Source organism: Rhinoraja longicauda, chromosome 31 (assembly GCF_053455715.1).
Source record: "Rhinoraja longicauda isolate Sanriku21f chromosome 31, sRhiLon1.1, whole genome shotgun sequence".
Taxonomy (NCBI): Eukaryota; Metazoa; Chordata; class Chondrichthyes; order Rajiformes; family Arhynchobatidae; genus Rhinoraja; species Rhinoraja longicauda.
Window position 1 is genome coordinate 6737670 of NC_135983.1, and position 15206 is coordinate 6752875.

Below are 15206 nucleotides of genomic sequence, written 5' to 3' on the forward strand. Positions count from 1 at the left end.
AATATCAGGGAGGTTTTCTTGCTCATTCAGGGTTTGGGGGAGTGTAGGGTATGTGGGGAAACAGATAATGAATCATTTACTTAGCACTGAGCTCCTGCACAACTTGTTTCTCTCATGTCAACAAGGACAGAATCTCCCTTGTCCTCACCTTCCACCCCATCAGCCAGCTTATCCAACGAATTATCCTCTGTGTCAGTGTCTAATTTGATATCACCCCTCTTATTATATATCAGTGTTTTCCTCTGGGCACAATTGACTGAGGGTACAATTGTGTAAAGATTAGACTCAAAAGATTTTGCATTTGTAAATTGAAGACTAATTCATGAATACAAAATTATCTGAATGGTTTAAACTGCTGTAACAAATCTAGAAAAACTTTTTATTGCATAGCTACATTAACCACTCAATAGATTGTGGTTTAGTTCTGTTTGCATCTTCTAACAGGTATTAGTTGATGTAGGAAAGTGGTGCTGAGGTAAACCATCAGCCCTGATCATATTGAATGGTGAAGCAGTCACAAGAGAACAAGCAGTCTACTCCTGCTCCTGTTTATTATGTCCTTAATTTCACATGCTTGATCAGCTGTCAGAACCCCACTCATTGCCTGCTCACTCATTTTAATCGTTTTTTTTACAGATCAAGCATTTCTCCAGTTTTTTGGCGATGATTTTCTTCGATTATTGTTGACCCGGTTTGTTCTCTGCTCTGCATCCATGAGACTGCACAAAATGTTTAGGGTAAGGCTTTTCTCCTTTGATCTTCAAGAATATAACAACAACTGACCGTATAAATTTGGTCATATATCTTGTACAAAGTATCTGCAGTACCATTAATTAGAAAGAAAGAGTTTTTCACACATGAGAACATGGTCAGCTTTGGTAAAACACAAAGTACTTTAGGAACTTGGCAGGTCAGGTCTGTGGAGGGAATTGGAAGCTCATGTTTTGGGTTGGGACCCTTCTTCAGAGGCTACCTGACCCACTAAGTTACTTCAGCACTTTGTTTTTTACTCAAAATTCCAGCATGTGCAGTTCCTTGTGTCTCGGGTCAGCTTTGGCTGTGTGTTCTGTAACCATATTAAAAATGTTATTCATTCGCTGTGTTACTGAGAAAGGCAGTATTTAATATGCATCTCTGGTTGCCCTTGAAGTGCTGGTGAGTTGCCTTGATTGCTGCACTTGAAACAAATGCATTTAGAGTTCTTGGACATTGCACCTGTGACGATGGAGATTAGGCAATATATTTCCAAATCTAGCTGGAGTTTGACTTGGAGGGGAACTTGAAGATGGTGACATTTCCATGCACTTGTTGCCCTTGTCCGTATGAGCCTAGAGTTTGGGAGATGCTGTTAAAGGAGACTTGGTGAGCCGTTGCATTGCATATTGTGGAGAGAACCAAGATAAAACGCCAAATAAAAAGCAAAATCTCTGTAAATGCTATTCTGAAATAAAAACGACAATGCGAGAAAGATTCAACAGATTACATTGCCTCATTAAAGATTGTTCTGAGGTAAAGGCAGAATACAATGCAGCAGGTATAAGGAAAGAGTGTTTAGTTTCGAGATACAGCGTGGAAACAAGCTCTTCAACCCACCGAGACCATGTCAACCATTGATCACCTGTTCACACTGGTTCCATGCTATCCCACTTTCACATCCACTCTCTACATAATAGGGGCATTTTACAGAGGCCAATTAACCTACAAATCTGCATGGGATGAGAAACAGCCATCAGCTCCAAAGAAAGATCATCAACATAAACCATTATCTTCCACAGGTGCTGCTTGACGTGTTGAGTACTTGCAGCATTTTCTACTTTTTAAAAAACTTTCTGATTTCCAACATCTGTTTTTTTGGGTGCAGTTCCCGTGTTGAGACTGGACAGCTTTGAAAAAGAATCGGAATAAAAGTGGATGGAAAGGCACATGCAGGAAATAAACCAAATGTATGTGCAATTAGGGAGATTAAGTAGTGCTGGCAAAATGCAATAGGATACAAGTCTGTTATAATGTGTGTTTCCATAACATGTATGGGATATAACACGAGTGATGAATTGGGAAACATTATTTACATTTCATGGGCATCACAGAACATGAAAAGTTACCTTAGAAATTGACAAGCAGAAATAAAAGCTGTATTGGATTTAAACAGTGTAGATGCTGGTTTAAACCAAAGATAAACATTAAGAGCTGGAGTAACTCTGGAGAGAAGGAATGGGTGACGTTTCGGTTCGAGACCCTTCTTCAGACTGATTAGGGATAAGAGAAACGAGAAATATAGAAGATGATGTAGAGAGACAAAGAACAATGAATTAAAGATTTGCAAAAAAGTAACGATGATAAAAGCAAACAGGCCATTGTTAGCTGTTTGTTGGGTGAAAACGAGTAGCTAATGTGACTTGGATGGGGGAGGGATAGAGGGAGAGAGAATGCCGGGGCTACCTGAAATTGGAGAAATCAATATACCACTGGGCTGTATGCTGCCCAAGTGAAATATGAGATGCTGTTCCTCCAATTTACGTTTCTGTATGTTTATCTATATTTGCCTACATCTCTCGTTGTGTCTATCTTGGATTTAAACAGTCTTGGGAACAAAATACCTGTTTCCCTGTAATGTCCCCACAGTAATCAGACACCATTGTTTCTTAAGCTGCTAGTTTCACTGCCAGAGGCCATTGAAATTAACAAATGATCGTATTGCCACTCGTGTAACCAAACCCTATTAAATAATGTAACGTAGTGCTTTTAGCACTTTTTGCTTGCAGAAACAAAAATAAACTTATTTCTTTTTTAAAGACTTTTGTTTTTGGAAGTCCCACAGGGGAAAGTAACCGTGATTGTGAGTCTGAAACTCGAGCCTCCAACCCCTGTTCTTACATTGACACAATTGTCTTTATAACATGATTTTCCAAAACTTGAGGTTTCTGAGGAACACAACTATCTTGTTATAGCAGTACTACTTGCACACAATGAAAAAAAAATACCGTGAGAGTATGAATGAATGTCACAAAGATCAGCAGTAAGTGGCAGATTCAAAGAACTTGCACACCTCTTTATAACAGTTTTGACCAACCGAACTTCACTGCCAGACTGGACTGCCAAGGCCATCCTCAGTCGTGGCTGCTGACACTGCTCCCGGTCGCTTCCTTGTCCGCGCCAGCCAACGCCACCCCCAGCCCACACAGCTTCCTCGGCAAGATCTTCCGCCGCCAGCATGTTTCAGCAGAAAAATGGCACCTCTGTTAGCGCAGTTCTTGCTCAGCCTAAACGTCATTGTTGGGTCTCTACATGTGAAATGTCATATATACGCTCTGTTATAGTGGACAAATGAACACTATTCCACCCCCCACCCCCATGGTCCTTCATAATGAGGGTTTAATGTATCTGCAGACTGAGCAGGCATCAGAGGCTGAGGAATAAAGAAGTTCCACCTGTTGATATGGGAGGAGGCAGGCCACGTAGATATACCCACCCCATTGTCCCATTCACCCTGTCCTGGCGCATCAACCCCATGTCATTGGCAGTTCTGACAGTAGGATAGTGGAAGCCCTAGTGATGGAGTTGTTCCTCAAACACTGACGTTTGTTGCAGTAAAAAGCAGTCTGTGAGATCAGGTAGGAATTAGGCCATGAATTCAAACAAGTGAATCTTATCATGCATGGAACTGCTTCACACTTTTTTTCTTTCCACTGTCCTCAGCATTAATCTGCTCCACTGTTCATATTGCTCATGCATCTTGAGAATGTATGAAATGCTTCAAACAGTTTGCATATGAGCCATATCTTTAACAAGCAATTCCTGCACCCTTCATTGCTCAAGAGGTTGGGTCCTTTGTGCTTTTATCTGTTATTTTTTCTCAGTTGTACTCTGTGTTGGGTGTATTTACACATCAGGATTATATTGTACCTTGTACCCTACTTCTTTGCACTTTAGATCTTAGCTATTCATCTGGATTTTCTCATTTTGTTTAAATCCTACTTGAGCTATAAAACTGAGTCTATTGATAAACTTGAGACTGTCTTGAGCTGAGATACGTTCCAGTATGAAGAGTTCAAAAGTGCAACATTAAATCTGATTCTTTGCGCAGCTGTTTATTCTACTGCTTTTGTTCCCTCAACAATTCAAAGGAAACTCGGAATTACCCAGAAACATATCCACAGCTGCAGAAAGAAGACAGTGTGGAGAATCCTGTTCTTCAGAATCACATTCTAGAACTGGCTTCCATTTTGGACGTTCGAAACCTTTTCCTGGAAAAGACCACTGATGAATATTAGAACAATGTTTTACTTTGAGGACACTGCTCCTGAAGAAGATTATTTTCTTTGTGTTTATGTGTAGGATAACCAAGGCACTTCATTTTCAAACCTTAAGTCCTTTTGGTCAAAAAAATTTGCAGACTCTTGGATCTTCAAAAGATGTTGTTTCAATAGTTGATGCTTGTTCCATAGTCGGAGTGTAGTAACAGTGTTGTGAATAAACCATTAACACGGCAGGACACAAGTATAAAGATGATTAGTAGACAAGTAACTAAAAGGGCATTTACAACTAAAGCAATAGAAGCTTTTTGACTCATTCTGTGTATCAGTGAAACACCCAGATGTTTAGGGTGTCATTTTGAGAGTTTTATAAATTATCTCTTGGCAGCAGATATGTATAAAAAATATCTATCTATAAAATGACCAATTGCCCGTGACATGGTGTTCATTTTGTGTATCCTGGTTAATTGTGTTCTGGTTTTGATCTTATTAATTCGTCCCTTTGATATTTTTTGGTATACTTATGGGGACCCAGCACACTTGCTGTATCTTACTGCAGTTTGGACTACATGCCCTGGAATACTGTATACCATTGTGCATTGAGTAGTGATGGTGCCCTGAGACTGTTGGGCATGCTCTGTCAGAGAATCACTACCAGGAGACATTCAATATAAAATCCAGAAGATTAAGGTAGGTTTGTGTCTATGTCCATATTTTCTTTCTTTGCAGAATTGCTACAGAATGCTGTAGCGAGATGCAATGTAGGCCCTTCGGCCCATTGAGTCTCCACTCATACAAATCCTAACCTAATTCCATTTTTAGTTCCCTCTCATTCCCATCAATGTCCCCCAGATTGTATCACTCGCCTACACAATCGGGTCAATTTACAGTGGCCAGTTAACCTACTAACCTGCACATATTTGGATGTTCAAGGAACTCGTACACTCACAAGGAGGGAGAATGTACAAACTCCACACTGGATCTTATTTCACTTATTACAGGTTAATATGTGTACATACAAAATAATTGTTTACTTTCGCAGCTAAGTATTATTTTAAGTATATGAAAGATAAACTCAACAAATATACCCCACGTGTTTCCTCTTTGAAAGAGAAACAGTTTTAGTTGTAAAATTACTAGCAGCTATAATTTAATGTTGTGTGCCTGAAAGACTAGTAGAAATTAGAAGCTGAAAAGTGTGTTGTGTTCTCAGCACAATAACCCTGTGTTCACACAGTTTATGGTTATTAGTGTTGTACTGCATAACTAACTTTTCTTTTAGCCATATGACGCTGCTACATTTTTATACGTAGATACTTGAAATAAACAAGGGTTTTTTGTGTCAATGCTTTGACATTCATGTTTTCCAAATATACTTTCTGTATTTGCATTATATAAAGGAAGTTATTTTTTCTTCAATAGATATTTAATTTGGCTGTGATAAATAACAATCTTTAAAGATGCTGTTTATGCTTATGATCCCTTTTTTGGAATCATTAATTTACTTGTCATCTTCTGTTTTGAAACAACTTTGGACTTGTATTGTGTGAAATATCTCTGATATGAATATTTAGTGACTATCAAAGCATCATGTAGATCTGGTTTAATATGTTAATGATACAATATTCAGTCACTTGAATTTGCCTTGTTAAAGTCTAAATGTATTTTGGCTAAAATATAATTTCAAAAAAAGAAGGCAGCTTTGTGACAATTCTTACTGGCCAAAAGACATGAGAGCATTGTCGTGCTGACAGTGCTTTCTGCTTCCAAAGTTCTAACAGTGGCCAATAATTAATATGTAAATAATTGCAACAGGAAGATTGTTTAAAGTTTTTTTAAATGAGGATTTTTTTGTGAATCATGTTGTATTCACTTGGTGCAGCCAGACCTCTGAGCTGCAGCTTATCAATGCGTGCATGTATTTGATTTAAGTGTGATCTTTTGCTACTATCTTGAAGCAAAAAAATGCAAGATGAAGGCAGAGTTCTATACTTTTAGTTATATTTAAAGATAAACAGATGGCACACACTGGAGAAAATATTCTCACTGTCTGCATATTATGTCTTGTGATTAAAGTAGTTTAACTGTTGTACATTTTTGTTTCTATTGTGTGTTTGTAATAAATATGTATTACTCAATCCTCAAACAAAAGGCACAATAAAAAAGAATCCAAAAGCAATTTTAGTTCTTCATATGTTAAAGAACAGTTAATTGCACATTGTCAGTGATGTTGAAATTGAATATTAAAATCAGGATGCAGTCCTGAAAATTCCTTTTATTAGAGAGTGATTAAAACGAACAGTTTTATGATGGTCATATCTAATTTGCATCAAAGCTTGTGATCTTATTAAAGAACTTGCTAAATGGGTGTAATACTGGAGCTTCCAATTACGTAATGGCGTAATGGTGTATCCTTATTATTTTGATGTGTTTATGCTTTATTCTTAATTGTTAACTGTATGTTTGTGTTGTCATTTGTGAGTGGAGCGAGCACCAAGACACATTCCTTGTATATGCATACTTGGCCAATAAACTTATTCATTCATTCATTCTAAAGACTCGTTCGAACTCGTCACTCGGTAGGCAGACAACTATAAAGCTGAAAAGTTGGTCCAACTACAATAGAACATAGAACAGCACAGGAACAGGCCCTTCAGCCCACAATGTCTGTGCCAAACATGATGCCAAGATTAAACTGATCTCATCTGCCTGCACATGATCCATATTTTTCCATTCTCTGCATATCCATCTGCCTATCTAAAAGCCACTTGCCATCGTATCCTAGCTCCACCACCACCCTTAGCAGCTCGTTCCAGGCACTCGACACTCTGTATAAAAACTTGCCCTGCCCATCTCTTTAAATGTTGCCCCTCTCAGCTTAAAGCTATGCCATCTAGTCTTTAACATTTCCAACATGGAGAAAAACGTTCTGACTGTCCACCCTGTCCATGCATCATGCTTTGTATAGTTCTGCCAAATCTCCCCTCAACCTCTGGCATTCCAGAGAAAACAATCCAAGTATGTCCAACTTCTCCGCGTAGCTAATATCCCATAGATAAGGCAACATTCTGGTAAAAATACTCTTGGGTGTAAAAGTTTATTTTCCTTTTTAGTTAGCAACAGCTTAATAGTTCTATCTTTTACAAAAGCTAGCCTTGTGAATTTTTAGTCATTCTTTGCCTGGACATAGTGATGTCTGTTGTAACACTGCACTAATCTATTTATTCATGATCACAGGACTTGCCATTTTACTTCCTCATCCCTTAAAAATTGCTCAGTTCCTCAGCAACATTTCCCCAGTCCCAGGGCAACCTAGGAACAACACCCTATTTTTTTATTTATTTGATAAGAACAAAAATCTCGCCTAACAATCTGTCTTACACTGGAAGTACCAACTCACAAATGAGATATTGAAGTAGGGAGACACAAAAAGCTGGAATAACTCAGCAGGGCAGGCAGCATCTCAGGAGAGAAGGAATGAATGAATGAATAAGTTTATTGGCCGAGTATGTGCATATACAAGGAATGTGCCTTGGTGCTCCGCTCATAAATGACAACACAAACGTACAGTTAACAATTAAGAATAAAGCAAAAACACATCAAAACAATAAGGATACAACATTACGGTCTAAACATGTGGGTGAAAATAAACCAGAGCAAAAAAGAGACGACAGACTTTGATTATTGAGTAGAACTACTACTCGTGGCGACGTTTCGGGTCGAGACTTCTTCAGACTTGGGAGTTCTCCTGTGTGTCTGGTCAATGTTTTGCACTTAATGAACGTCACAAAGAGAGATTGTCGTGGTTACCGGTGTTCAAAATGAAGCAGATGACACGGAGAATTCTTCAAGAAGTTAAAAGCCTTTATTTGCAAACAACGGCTGGAACAATCAGGATGTCAACCATCTGACTGCCCACTTAGTACACCGGGCAGCCTATTTTTATAGGATTCTTCCAGCCTTATCTTCTTTTCCTTATCTCGCCCTCATACTCCTCTTTACAGTTATTCATCTCTTTGCAGTCACCCTGTTTACCCTGCCACCATTAAACCCCACTCATTGATGAATGTCTGTATTTCTTCACATGTTGCCTTCCACTCTACCACCATTAAACTTTCAAGTAATCACCCCACTCATTGATGGATGTCTGTATTTCTTCACATGTCACCTTTCACCCTTGTCTTCTATCCTGGTTCATCCATCAATGTTTCTCCTCCTCCTGAGCAGCAGTTATAGACACGTGTCAAGGAATGTCTAGAGCGCCTTAATTAGTTACAGAGAGGCGCCTAATGCCTAAGTAGTTACAAACCTTAAACAACAATGTCTAATGTATAAAATAATATCGTATTATCTCCCATAAGATCACCCAATGCCACTGAGAACTTGTGCGATAATTATCTGCTGTATTTCAAACTTTGTTGCAGTAATTATGTTTGAATTCCCATTTAAGAGGTTTTTGATGTCCAAGAATCTCAAAATTAGTTGTTTCCTGACAGAGGAAGCCTTTGACGTGTTGCATGCATGACCATGCTTCCCTCCCAAAGGATCAGCCATCTTTAATCCTAGATCAACGAGAACAATTTTTGTCAATCAAATGGACACCAAGCCTGTTAATCATAATTGTAATCTTGTCATGCAGCTAGGAGAAAGTAATTTTTCCAGAATTAAGGATATCTGGAATGCAGATCCTTGGAAGGCTGTTCCTGCTCGTTCTGTGTGTCCAGTTCATTTCTGAGCCAGAAGTTGCTTCAGTAATTTATGTAAGCATCAGGCACTCAGTTGAGGTTGTTGTATGACAGAGCACCCCCACACTTGAACATTTACACGCTCAGTCTGGTGCTCCAACACACCATTGACTTGTTGTCCTCCCAAAGCAACAGCAAACATAGATGCTGTTGTAATCTCAGACAACCTTCACTGACTTCAACTTTCATGAAAAAGTAAGGATATTTGGGTGAAAAATGTGAATGGCATACAGTTTTCAATATTTGTAAGGTATAGGCCATTGAATATAAAAACACAATAAATCCTTTAATACAGTAGTTTAGTTGAATTTCTGGTTGCAGTTTCGAGAGTCAATATTAAAAGTCAAACAAAATTAACAATACTTAGTATAAAATCTGAACTGCAGATGCTGGTTTATACCAAAGATAGACACAAAGTGCTGGAGTAACTCAGTGTGTCAGGCAGCATCTCTGGAGAAAAAGGACGGGTGACCTTTCGGGTCACTCAAAACGTCACCCATCCTTTTTTGCCGGTGATGCTGACTGGTCCACTGACTTATTCCAGCACTTTGTGTCTAAAAATTCACAACACAGCTCCAGGGGTATCATTAGAGCAGCAAAGGTCGCAAAGAGAGATCACCCAATGCCACTGAAAACTTGTGCGATAATTATCTGCTGTATTTCACACTTTGCTGCAGTAATTATGTTTGAATTCCCATTTAAGAGGTTTTTGATGCCCAAATGGATACTGATGAAAAATTTGGTCTGCTTCAGTAATAAAATAGCAGAAAATGAGAGTATGCAAAGCGACCATTGGTCTCTTGCTGACTCTGGTAGAACTATTCAGTTATTGTCACTCTCTTGCTGATTTTATTTATCCTGCCCTTCAAGTACAAATCCCAATGTATGCTGGAATGTTAGTCTGGAAAACATCTCTGATTCCTTTTCTAGCATTACAACTAAGATTAAATAATGAATCATTTGTAATTTTTTAAAAACCCACTGCCACCTCAGATTATGTCATCAATTATATTATTCCGTCGCTAAACCTGTGCCTCCAGTGAATGACTTCTTATCACTTGAGTCAATTTGTTGTTTACTTAAATAATCTTTTATCTTCATCCAATCTCATTTTAACCTTCACTGATAGAACAATCTTCTCCATTCTCTCCATGTAGCTTAAGTCTCTCATTCCTGGTATAATTCTTGGCTGGTTAAGCCAACATTTTAAAATGTTTTTTCTTTTAATAAAGTTTTTACAGTTTGTTCTCTGACCCTCATTGTGTGTGAATGTTTCTTGTCTCAGAGAAGTGGGAATCTGTGGAATTCTCTCCCACAGAAGGCAGTGGAGGCCAATTCACTGGATGTTTTCAAGAGATAGTTAAATTTAGCTCTAAGGGCTAACGGAATCAAGGGATCTGGGGGAAAAAGCAGGAACGGGGTACTGATTGTGGATGATCAGCCATGATCATATTGAATGGCGCATCTGTTGAAGCTGGTGAGGGTTGTTCAGAGTACATGGTATTGGGGGTTGGGTATTGACATGGATGGAGAACTGGTTGGCAGACAGAAAGCAAAGAGTAGGAATTAACAGGTCCCTTTCAGAATGGCAGGCAGTGACTAGTGAGGTGCCACAAGGCTCAGTGCTAGGACCCCAGTTATTTACAATATATATTAATGATTTAGACAAGGGAATTAAAGTAACATCTCCAAGTTTGCAGATGACACAAAGCTGGATGGCAGTGTGAGTTGTGAGGAGGATGCTATAAGGCTGTAGGGTGACTTGGATAGGTTGGGTGAGTGGGCAGATGCATGGCAGATGCAGAATAATGTGGATACATTTGAGGTTATCCACTTTGGTGGCAAGAACAAGAAGGCAGATTATTATCTGAATGGTGTCAGATTAGGAAAGGGGGTGGTGCAACAAGACCTGGGTGTCCTTGTACATCAGTCACTGAAAGTAAGCATGCAGGTACAGCAGGCAGTGAAGAAAGCAAATGGCATGTTGGTCTTCATTGCAAGAGGATTTGAGTATTGGAGCAAGGAGGTCCTTCTGCAGTTGTACAGGGCCCTGGTGAGACCACACCTGGAGTATTGTGTGCAGTTTTGGTCTCCTAATTTGAGGAAGCACATTCTTGCTATTGAGGGAGTGTAGCATACGTTCACCAGGTTAATTCCTGGGATGGTGGGACTGACATATGATGAAAGACTGGATCGACAGGACATATATTCACTGGAATTTAAAGGATGAGATCATAGAAAAATAAAATTCTTCAGGGATTGGACAGGCTAGATGCAGGAATAATGTTCCCAATGTTGGGGGAGTTCAGAACCAGGGGTCACAGTTTACGAAAAAGGGGTAGACCATTTAGGACTGAGATGAGGAAAAACTTTTTTAGCCAGAGAGTTGTGAATTTGTGGAATTTTCTGCCACACAAGGCAGTGGAGGCCAATTCACTGGATGTATTCAAGAGAGTTTGATATAGCTCTTGTGGCTAACGGGATCAAAGGATATGGGGAGAAAGCAGGAACGGGGTACTGATTTTGAATGATCAGCCATAATCATATTGAATGGCGGTGCTGGCTCAAAGGGTCGATTTGCCTACTCCTGCACCTATTTTCTATGTTGTTGGGGACATGCAGAACTTCATAAGACTCCTGAGCAAGTAGAGACGTTGATCTGCTTTCTGAGTCATTGCTTTGATGTGGCTGGTCCAGGATAAATGGCAGGTAATTATTCCTGAGAACTTCAATCTTTTGACCATCTCTACTTCGGCGCCATCAATGTTTACTGAGGTGTGTGTACTGCTTTGCTTCCTGAAGCCAATCACCATCTTCTTTGCCCTTGATGACATTGAGGGAAAGTTTGTTGTCTTGGCACCAGGTTACGAGGTATGAGGAGATGGCGTCAGCCATAGACCAGTTGTGGCGGTGGGCAAACTGCAGTGTATCAAGACTGACACAAAATGCTGGAGTAACTCAGGGGGCCAGGCAGCATCTCTGGAGAGAAGGAATGGGTGACATTTCGGGTCGAGACCCTTCTTCAGAAAGACTGGATTTAATGCATGCCATAACCAGCTTCTCGAAGCATTTCATGATGGTGGATGTCAAGGCCACTGGACAGTGATAGTGGTCTTCCTGAAGCAGGTGAGTACTTCGAATTGGAGCTGGGAGAGTTTAAAAATGTCCGTGCAGTTTCGCAGGACACGGTCCGGGGCTCCTTCTGGACCCTCAGGAAGGCCGATCTAACTTTTGCAACAATGACGTTGGGAAAAGGCATACTTGGGTCTGACGGGATGGTTGTCATTGCATTGTTGGGTTTCTTTTTAAAGCAAGCATAGAATGCATTAAGTTCATCAGGGAGGGCCGCACTATCACCAGCAATGCTGCCTGACTTCACTTTGTAGCCAGTTACAGCATTCAGGCCTTGCCACAATTTGCGGGTGTCCGAGTGATTTCACTGGGACTCATGTTTGTCCTGGTATTGTCTCTTGGTATTCTTGATGTCTGCAAATATCAAAGCAAGCTTTCTGATACCGCTGGGGATTGTATGTCTTGTACGCAGCGGTCATGGCATTATCCTGGGAATGGACCTCGTGGTTCATCCATGGTTTCCCATTGGGGAACACTCAGATTGTCTTCTTGGGTACACACTTGCTGATATTCCGTGGAGTGTAGGAAGCTGATGGGTGATCTTATAGAGGTCTATAAAATCATGTGGGGAATAGACAGGGTGAATGCACAGTGTCATTTTCCCATGGAGAAATCAAAAACTAGAGGGCATTGGATTATGGTGAGAAATTTATTATTATTATAAGGGAAATATGTAATAAGAACCTGAGGGGCAACTTTTTCCACACATATGGAATGAGCTTTCAGTGGAGGCAGTTGAGGCAAGTACGATTTCATTCCAAAGACATTTGGACAGGTACATGGATAGGAGAGGTTTAGAGTAATATAAGGCAAACACAGGCAAATAGGACTTCCATATGTTGGGGCATTTTGGTCAGCATGGATGAATTGTACTGAAGGTCCTGTTTCCTGGACACTGCATGTCTCTGTGGTGGGGTGAAAAGTCATTAACCTGGGAATATTAACTCGGGTTCTTTCTCCAAAGATGTTGCCTGACCTACTAAGCATCTTCAGCATTTCTGGTTTTGATTCCGGTTTCTGGCATATGCTGTGTTTCCTTGCTTTTAGCTCCATTTGCTCTTGTAACCACCTTAAAATTGTTAATGGGTTAAGTTCATATTCCTCACTTCCTTCCTCTTGCAGAATGTATCATTTCCCACTTCTCTCAGTTCAATTTCTTCTGCCACGTTCACTTCAGCAGCCTAGCTCTGTCCTCAAGCTATTACTGTCTCAGTCTTTTATGTTTACTTTTGATTCTGCTGTTTTGAAACTTTGTGAAATATGATCTGTGGAGCCAAGAGCAAGTTGTGATCATAGGTAACAATAAAAGGGGTGGCAGCTGGAGGAGCTCAGCGAGTCAGGCAGCTTTCGCGGGGGGAAATGTACAGTCAATGCCTCGGGTTATGAGCTCTCATTTCGACTGGGTGATCATTGTCACCCTTCCAAGTCTAGATGGTCAACTCAAGAAGTTATCTGTCTGTCTGTCTCCACAGATGCCTCCTGACCTGCTGAGTTGCAGCTGCTCTCCTGTTATTGCTAGATTACTGCATCTGCAGTCTCTTGTGCCTCATAAGTCATTGATCTGAAATGTTGCTCCATTTTCTCTCCTCACAAATGCTGACCTAAGCATTTCTAGTTTTTTTTTTTGCAGACTAGCCAAATTTGTCTGTGCTTTTTGCATCTTTTCAATGGGGAATAAAAATTACAACAGGATGCAAATCAGCTCCTCTCCAATGAAAAAAAGTGGTTTTGGATATATACAAGTACTGGCATAGCTACGTTTGTGTCTTAATTCCAATTAAAAACAGAAAATCTTTTGCATGTCAAGATCTTATAATTTCTCGTAAATAAAAGTTAATTATACAAGCAGTTGTAAAATATCCCGAGAAAGGGTACTGGAGTCAAGATATCCATTGTATCATTCCAATGTTGGGAGTAGCTGAAATGTTACGATAACTAGGAGCCATTTGTGTCTATTAGCTATTTTAGCATATATTATTTTGTATCCTCTTGTATTATTTTTGGACCCTTGGGGGTTTTCATGAGATAAGTACTGGGCTTACATATATGGTCATAATGGACATAAATGGACTGGGAGGAGCCAGGGGAGGAGTTAGAAATGAGTATAATTTAGAATTCACTGACGTAATGCTTCAGATACGAAGGAGCGACGGTGAGATATTAAGTTCTTATCAGAAGTTATACGACGGGAGATATACTAATCTGTTTGTATTATTACTTCAATAAACGACTAACTAAACTGAAACTTCGTAAAGATCTCTCTGTTGTTGTTTTGCATCAAGAAATATCGCTCCACTCCTTTGTCAATGGTAAGCTTAAGGGCTTTATTGGGAAGGACTAAAGTTGCCGTTATAATAACATTGTTCCATTGCAAATATAATGACGTAAACCTTTGTTGCTGCCACATCGACACACAATTTTTAACAGCTTTGTTTTAAGATCTTGGGGGTTGGAGATTGGGTATTTGATCAATGCGGATTTTAATAAACATGTAGCTGGCTTTAACTAATTGAAATTACTGTGATAGTGCTTTCAATAAAGAATTGGATAGGTATTATAAAAAGAGTGACTTACAAGGTTATCATAAATGAGTAAGGGTGTGACAGATTGTTTTATCAAATATTAGCAAATGGTCACTCTATACCATAACAATTCTTTGAGTGGGTTACTGTCACAAAGAAATGTGTGCGAGAATGTTTTGATATATGTATTACGTATGCTTGCCTTCTTTTAATACACGTCGTACGGATTTATTTTGAAATTGTTATGTCATTTAGCCTTATAATTATTTGCAATATTAGCTCTTATTCTTGTATGTTCTACATAAAATGTGATCAAATGCAAGCATCATTTCACTCCTACCACTGGGAAGATCGTACAGGGGTCTTAAAACTATAACCACTAGGTCCAAGAATAGTTTCTTCTCAACAACCTTCAGGCTTTTGAACACTACACAAAACTAACCTGAACTATGAAGTATTCACTGTCTTTGGTTGGTTTAAAAAAATAATAATATTGTGGTTATTAGTTTATTGAATTTTTGTTTATTATATGTCATTTAGATATTTTTATGTTT

The 15206-nt window shown here is 39.5% G+C and overlaps 1 protein-coding gene across 2 annotated transcripts in view; it reads left to right on the forward strand.

The window, feature by feature from the left end:
- The window catches only part of scai (suppressor of cancer cell invasion), a 97235-nt gene extending 90809 nt beyond the window's left edge, over positions 1-6426 (forward strand). For both annotated transcript variants that reach the window (XM_078426037.1, XM_078426038.1), the window contains exons 16-17: positions 637-737; positions 4125-6426. In XM_078426037.1, coding sequence (XP_078282163.1) covers positions 637-737; positions 4125-4271 — 248 coding nt within the window. In that variant the 3' untranslated portion in view covers positions 4272-6426. The remainder of the gene's footprint in view (positions 1-636; positions 738-4124) is intronic.
- Positions 6427-15206: the final 8780 nt, after the last annotated feature.